Genomic DNA, 7440 nt, shown 5'->3' with positions numbered 1-7440 from the left:
ATTTGTAACTCATCGATATTGTCTAATTTCTTAAACATTTTTTTTCCCCTTGGAGTTGGCTCACTTCAGGCTCTTAAGAGACAGGACTGAGGTAGCTCGCCGAAACACGATGATTAAAATAGGAGACTCTACATTTTTATCTCCACAGTCGGACGAGCTTAGTAATCGCCAGGTAAACGGGGAGCAGCTTTGGACTTCTTGGTCATGGGCATTATTTAGGAAGGGAAATGGAGTTCCCATCCTTATCTGTTCCTGGCTGTTTCAACAGCAAGGGAAGTTTAGGAAGGGAAATGGAGTTCCCATCCTTATCTGTTCCTGGCTGTTTCAACAGCAAGGAACCACGAGTGGTGTGACCAGTGGGGGCTCCCCGGCCGCCTGTGACGCCTCTTGCAGCCTCCCAGACGCTGTCCGGCTGGACACGTAGCCTGGCCTCTGAGATGGAACTCAGAGGAACTTTTGGTAAACGAAAGAGGCAGAGGCACACTTCCTCTGTCATAATAACGTAAGAGGAAGAAGGCATGTGTCGCCCTCCAGTTGGTACAAAGATTAAACCCTGTTTCACTTGGAAGAACCACAAATTCAGACCGAATCCAGACATTCGCTGGCGTTCATCGAAGGCCACCTTCTGCTTGTAAAGTAACCGCTGTTAGGACCATGACGTATTATTTTGTTTTCTGTGCTTCTTCCTGGTTTAGGTTTTGGGATGCAGGTTCCACCTGCTCTTCCAGAGCCTCTTTCACTCCTTCCCCACCGTGCGTGTTGGATTTAAGGAGAAGGAAGGGCCCCGCCGGTGCCCACAGGCTGGGAGGCCAACGGCTCAGGAGTGTGGTTGGCGCCCCTGCGCCGGGCTGCGGCCTGGCTGGTGGACGTGCCGGGCCAAGCAGCGGGCGGAGGCAGGTGGCCTCCTCTGCCTGCAGTGCTTGTGCTCCCTGCCAGGCCACCGCTCTGAACTAGCCGCCTTCTCTCTCCGAAGCTGCACGTCCTGCCCCCGGCCGCATCTGGAACCCTCGGCAGCTCGTGCTGGCTGCTGCTTCGTGGGCCCTTCCAGACTGAGGAGCGATGGGGACTCCCCCGGATGTGCCCCGCACTCACCCTCAGTCGCCCACCCGAGGGGCCCTTGGTCTCCTGGGATCCCGGCTGATGGAAGCATCACGGAGCTCTCTGCCTGCAAGGTGCAGCTCCAGAACCCCTAGCACCTGGAGCCACTGGCTCTAAGTGTTTCACTCTACAAATAAGAGGACAGAGGCCCCAGGGCAGGGGGACTTGCCACGGCGCCATCGACGGCAAGGCTGGCACGGAACCCACAGCGCCTGCCTCTGCAGATGCCACCGCCGCCGTGCTGGCCAGCTTCTGCTGAGGCTCCTTCCTGCCGGGCTCTGTGCCGAGCGTGTGCTGGTCGTCCTTCCTTCTCACAGTCCCATGATGTCATTAGGCGTTTGTCCCTGTCACGGGGCCTTGGGGGAAGACCCCACGGCTGGGATTCACTCCTGGGTCTTTCTGAGTCCAGAGTCACCTTCAAAGCGCCCGACGATGTGCCCCTTGTGCACCTGTCACATGGGCCGAATCCGCCAGCAGGGCGGCATCTCAGAGGCCAGGCTACGTGTCCAGCCGGACAGCGTCTGGGAGGCTGCAAGAGGCGTCACAGGCGGCCGGGGAGCCCCCACTGGTCACACCACTCGTGGTTCCTTGCTGTTGAAACAGCCAACCTGACGGGACAGACCATGGTGGGACAGTCGCCGTCCTCAGGGGCCACCGAAAACAGGCTGTGGGCAGACAGTGGCAGCTGGCGTCGGGAAGTTTCCAGGGGCCAAGCTCAAGTCCAGAGTTAGTGATGGGAAACTGTCAAGAGCGGGGCAGCCAGGGGCGCGGGAACCCGAATGCTTGGACACCAGGCAACCAAGAGCCGCGTCCCTCCCCAGGCTGCCTTGGAGTCACACACACGGACAGGCCACGTCTCTGTTGTAAATGAGCAAATCAGTAAAGAAAATCTGGAAGAAATGGAGAAGGAAACTATAGCCTCCCAGCTCAGGGTGTGGACCACGTCACAGCAGAGCGCACGATTTGGGGAAACTAAGTCAGGGGAGATGTTCCCCATGCAGGCGTGTGGCTTGGGACCAGCTGCCGCCCGCTGCCACGTTCCCCCGGGATGCACACCTGGTCCTGCTGCTGGCTGGGCTCTGGGGACCCCGGGAGCAGCACACATCCCGTGGACCTTGCCGGCCAAGTCATCTCAGAGAGCCTCATTTCCTGGAGCTTTCCCTTCCTCCTCCGTACGGGGAGCCTGGGAAAGGCAGCCGAGCAGGTCGGAGCCTCCGCAGAGGGCTCTGGGGACACAGGACTCAGGGCCGCACTGCAGGGCCCGCAGGGCCAGTGTCCCCACGTTGGAAGCCTGGCATCCCGGAGCCCCTGGTGGTCACCTTCCCAAGTCGGGGGGCCACTGGCTCGCCCACCCATGGGGCTTCCTGCTTGAGTCCTCCTGGGCTGGTCCTTGGTGCCCGGGAGGCCCCCGCAGGTCGTGTGACTGCCCACCGGGGAGCTGCATCATTCCTTCTGGTTTTGAAGCTCCGTGGCATAGCGCTGAGCCCCGTACTGCTCGCAGCGCTGCCCAACGGAGCGGGAGCAGTGAGGTGGCCCATGGCTCTGGCCGTCCGGCTCGCTGTGCGACACCAGGTCTCGGACGGGGCCTGCAGCTGTGGTCCTCCACAGGGGTCCCTGCTTTTAGAATTATAGCAGCAGAGCCCTTGCTTCCCCCATGCACCCGGATGCACCTTGACACACAGGCCCACCTCAGGCCCGTAAAGGTCACGCGTGGGACACCTGTCAGCAGACGGGTCGATCCAGTGTTGGATCCAGGCAATGAAAAGCAGCAGACACGTCCTTTCCATGACGCCACAGATTGCACCGCACGCCCCTGCATCCTTACAGGGACACTTCCTCCCTGGTGGGGTCTACTGGGCACGATGAAGGGAGGGCCAGATTTGGGGGCTCACCGCTTGGAGGGGGCACCCGGCCATGCTCACACTAGTCACGGGAGTTGGACCGCGTCGCCAGAGGTCCTGGAGGCCACCCCACAGTGTTGGGCATGGGGAGGGGGTGTCCCGGGCCCCATGGCTCCTACGTTGCTCTCACCACTGCTTATTGCACAGCCACCTGCTTCGGACCCGTTGTGCTTGCCCTGAGCCTTGATGTCCCGCGGTCTCGGGGGGTTTTGGGTGGTCAGCGTTTGGGTGGCGGCTGGAGCTCCCTGAGCTGGGATCCCCCTCTACCATCTGGGGGGAGGACTTTGACCTTTCCTGGTCCTGTGCTTGTCCTCTGCGCTGTGTCCCCATGCTCCCAGCCCAGCTCCCAGTGGCTGCCCCCCCCCCGGAGCCCCCCAGCCCCCCTGAGTCCTAAGCCTCCAGATGCCCCCTCTGTGGTTGCAGTAATCTGACTCTCCTTCCCAGCTGCCCCTTCCCTGAACTCCCAGCTGCCTCCTGAGAGGGCTCCCCTGCTCCCCACAGTTGGCCCCGCTCAGTGGCCATTGACAAAGAGAGTCCTTCTGGAGTTTTCTCCCTGGGGTGCTCTGCTCTCCTGCCGCAGGCCGCGCAGCACAGACCCAGAAGTGCAGGCCCCTCCTGGACTCCGGTCATTGGGGCAAGCTGACCCTGGGGGCCCCTGGGGCAGGCCTGCTCCAGTTCAACCATCAGCCGAGGCACTGGGCTCGGTTCCCGGACCTGCAGACCCTGGGTGAGTTCGAAGCGGCTCCCTCCCGCCGCAGAGGCCAGTGGATCCGTGTGCAGGCGCCAGGCAGCAAGAGATCGGGGCTGTGCGATCTGGGCGGTATTTGCTTCTCTCTGCGGGGCAGCGTGGCCATCGAAGAAGGTTCCCTGTGGGGGGTGGCTGGGTTTTGCAGGATGAATAGGAGTTCTGGCACCTGGTGTGGAAGTGCGAGCCCCTGTGGTGTGTTGGGGACGCACAAGCAGGCCAGTGTCTGCAGCTGGGAAGGCTGGTGGCCTAGGCTGGTGGCACCAGCAGCCACAGCACAGCGGGTTCTGGGAAGGCACCAGCCGGCTCTGTGGTTTCACCTTGGCCTCTGGGGCTGAGTGTGTCCATCGGGGCTGGCCCAGCTCCCGGGCCTCAGGGTGGCCTCATGGGGGTGCGGGGGCACGTGGGCATCAGGGGAGGCGTCTCCAGGGTCTGTGAGCAGCGGGAGGGACCCAACACCCTGGCCCTATCATGTGGCCCAAGCTGGGGGGGGGTAGTGGGTGGACGCCCACCTTCCACCTTGCCCCCTGCTCCTTGGAGTCTGTGCCCATGGGGGCCTAGGACCTGAGAGCCCAGCAATGTTTTGTTTTTTTTTTTTTTTTTTTTTAGAGAGACAGAGAGCAAGAGAGTGAGCACTGATGCGTGGGTGGGGGGTGTGGGGGCAGGGGACGCCGAGTCTCAGGCAGGCTATGTGCTCCTTGCGAGGCCCCTGCAGGGCTGGACTTCATGACCTGAGAGCGTGACCTGAGCCCAGATCAGGAGCCCGATGCTCTACCGGCTACACCGGCAGGTATTTCCCAGGGTCCGGCAGGCGCTCTGGGCCCAGGAGCCTCTGCAGACCTGCCGTCTGCCCCAGGGCCAAGGCTCAGGGGTCCCAAAGGCCGGGGCAGGCCTTGCCATGGGGAGGGTAGTGCTCAGGGACAGAAGAGCCTGCAGGGAAGTGGGGAGGGGGGCAGACCCTGTGTGCGCATCAGAAGCAGGGCAGGTCACCCGCCCAGGGCGCCCGGCGGCAGCTGCATCACTGGAGAGGGCATAGCAGGTGAAGGAGTGAGATGCGGGTCGTGAGGTCTCCGGGGGCATCGGGCAACGAGGCGACAGGGAAACAGGTGAGGGGAGGAGGGAGCAAAGACGGCGGGAGCCCCCCAAGTGGAGGGAGGACCAGGGTGAAGATGGCGGGAGCCCCCCAGGATGAGCCGCACAAGCTGCGGCGTAAGGTCATTCACACAACAGCTACAGTTTCATTTTCTTTTATTTGTGGCACTAAAAGACACAGAGTAGAGACGGCGCGGTTCACGAGCCCCCGGCTGACGTTCTGGCCGCAGCAGGGAGGTGAGCCGCGGCCGTCAGACCGAGCAGAGCAAAGCTTCCACTCTGGGTGATGCCTCGACGTGAAGCAGTCGTGAGACCTTAAAGTGATCTCCCCGTGTCTGTCGTTCCATCAGGACAGAGATTTTATGTCACGGACTCTTGATTTCCATTCGTCTCTTCAAGAGCTCTTTTCAAATAAAGAGGCTTTAGACGGAGATGTGGAAAGTAGCGCTGGGTCTACGCTTCCTCGTAACTACCGGTGGCTGAGCACCGGGCGCGAAGACGAGCCTTCCGTAGGGCTCAGGGGAGCCACCGATCTGCTGGGCCAACGAGCCCGCACCAAACCCAAACTGTGAAATACCAGCATGGTCTTGACCCGACGGTGGCGACACGTGGACACCCAACGTCCCCGCTCTTGGCTGTGCGCAGGGTTTCAGAAGGTTCTCCGGGAAGTAAGTCACTGGGCTCCGTACACGGCCGCTGTGGGGGAGGCTCGTTCTACTTCACAGCCCACCGGGGACGCTGGCACCGGGGGGCACCGACCATCCGCACCCGGGCCACTCTGATCTCTGTCGCCGCTGCCCTAGGAGGATCAGAAGTGCCAGACGTCAAGTGTGATTTTATTCTGGTTGATAATCATTGGTTTTTTACAAAGCTTAGCTGGTCAGATCATGGCCTGTGACCTCCCGTGAGGCTGTAACCCCCAAATTTTTGAGGCATGAACATCTAATGGTTTCATTACTCAACAGTCCTCTTCCAGCGCTGTTCGTACTCCTAAAACGTCAGAGTGTATTACACTCAGATCGTTTCCTCTGATTTATGCATATTTCCTTGGAATTCAGAAGATGTCAAACCACTAAGTGGTCTCAACCATCCGTATGCGGTAAAGCGTCAAAGGTCCGGAATCAGTGTAGTCACCGTAAGTAAGTGTAGTGTTGGGCTCCAGCGTTTGTATCCCCATTAACCTGCCAACAAGAGTAGGCTATTGGCAACTTCAAATATTCAGAGGCAAACACGTTTCCTTGGCACACCAGCCGCGCAGCCGAGCAGCATCTCGCCCTCCCTTGGAACCGTTTTGCAGGACTGGAAATCGATTGTGTGAGTTTGGCCTGTAGACAAGAAGATCCACCAAGTCCTGATGTCCCCGCCCCACTCCCCCCGCCACGTGGCGTCCTCGTGGAGGGCTCACAGGTGGGTCTCTGCCACGGTCTGATGTTCTTGATGATTTACACGAGCAAGGGCACCTGTGGTGGAGAGAGAGCCACAGTTACTCGGGGGACCGGGAGGAGCCAACAGGGTCAGCCCGGGATGCGCGGATCCGCGTGCTAAGGACCCAAGTGCAGGATCACCCTTGCGATTACGCTCCCGGCGTGAGCTTCTACATCAATACCTGTTGTACTCGCAGCCCCAAGGAGAATATTTCTGAACCACAAACATGCTTAAACACTTCCAGGGACTTGCTACCACAAGTCTTTCTCAGGAAACAGTGTGTACCCACTGGAGATCTACAGGTCACCTGCCATTTGGCTGGAGCTGTTGGCTGCCCCCAGGCTCCAGCCCTCCCTGAACCCCTCCTGGCCTCTGGGATCTGCTGGGGTCTTTCTGTCCTCTGGACCGGCTTTGCACGGGGTGTTTTCTGTTGGGGATGCCCCTTTCCGACTGGAAACCTATGACTCCTTTGGGTTATCTCCAGGGAAAGGCTCTCCTGACCCCAGTCCTCGTCAGGGCCAACCCGATGCCCAGGGGTGCTGTGGGCTACCCCAGTTCACTACTGTGTCCCAGACTCTCTGCTCCCTCACTGCTGCAGAGCGGGTCCTCCAGGAGGAACCGTGGGACTCTCACTCCCTCCTCTGGGCGCAGAACTTACTGAGTGCTCAGTACCTAACTGTGGTATGAACGAGTGGATGCACATGACCCCATTCTACTAGATGCACAAGCTCAAACGTCCACTCTTAGCTCCGCCCTGCACCCTCCTGTCCAACTGCAGAAAGTCTGATTTGTAGAATTCCAAAGGAGATCTTTCACTGGCTTTAAGGGCTAAGGTTGGGGTGTCCGGGTGGTTCAGTGGGGTAAGCATCCGACGCTTGATCTCAGCTCCGATCATGACCTCAGGGTGGGGAGACTGAGCCCCATGTAGGGCTTCACCCTGGGCACAGAGTCTGCTTGGGACTCTCCCTTTCCCTCCGCCCCTCCCTCCATTTGAGCTCCCTCTCCTTCTCTCTCCATTTCTCAGATAAATAAATCTTAAAACCAAAAAAAACGGCTAAGGTTAAACGGTGTTTTGATGACAAGTAACAGGTTCACATGAAGTCCTGTGAAAGTGACATTGGATTTCTCCCTGTCGTTTCGCTGGGTTCATGCATTGGAAATCCGACTGCGTTGAAGCTC

At 59.6% G+C, this 7440-nt stretch overlaps 1 protein-coding gene across 6 annotated transcripts in view; it reads right to left on the bottom strand.

Annotated features, from left to right (window-relative positions):
• Nucleotides 1-4975: 4975 nt before the first annotated feature.
• The window catches only part of COBL (cordon-bleu WH2 repeat protein), a 247739-nt gene continuing 245274 nt past the window's right edge, over nt 4976-7440 (bottom strand). For all 6 annotated transcript variants that reach the window (XM_072760092.1, XM_072760091.1, XM_072760095.1 and 3 more), the window contains one exon: nt 4976-6296. In XM_072760092.1, the coding sequence (XP_072616193.1) occupies nt 6279-6296 (18 nt within the window). In that variant the 3' untranslated portion in view covers nt 4976-6278. The remainder of the gene's footprint in view (nt 6297-7440) is intronic.

This window comes from Vulpes vulpes, chromosome 5 (genome assembly GCF_048418805.1).
Source record: "Vulpes vulpes isolate BD-2025 chromosome 5, VulVul3, whole genome shotgun sequence".
NCBI classification, from domain to species: Eukaryota; Metazoa; Chordata; class Mammalia; order Carnivora; family Canidae; genus Vulpes; species Vulpes vulpes.
Note: the sequence above shows the minus strand (reverse complement) of the source record. Positions and strands in the feature narration are given on the sequence as shown.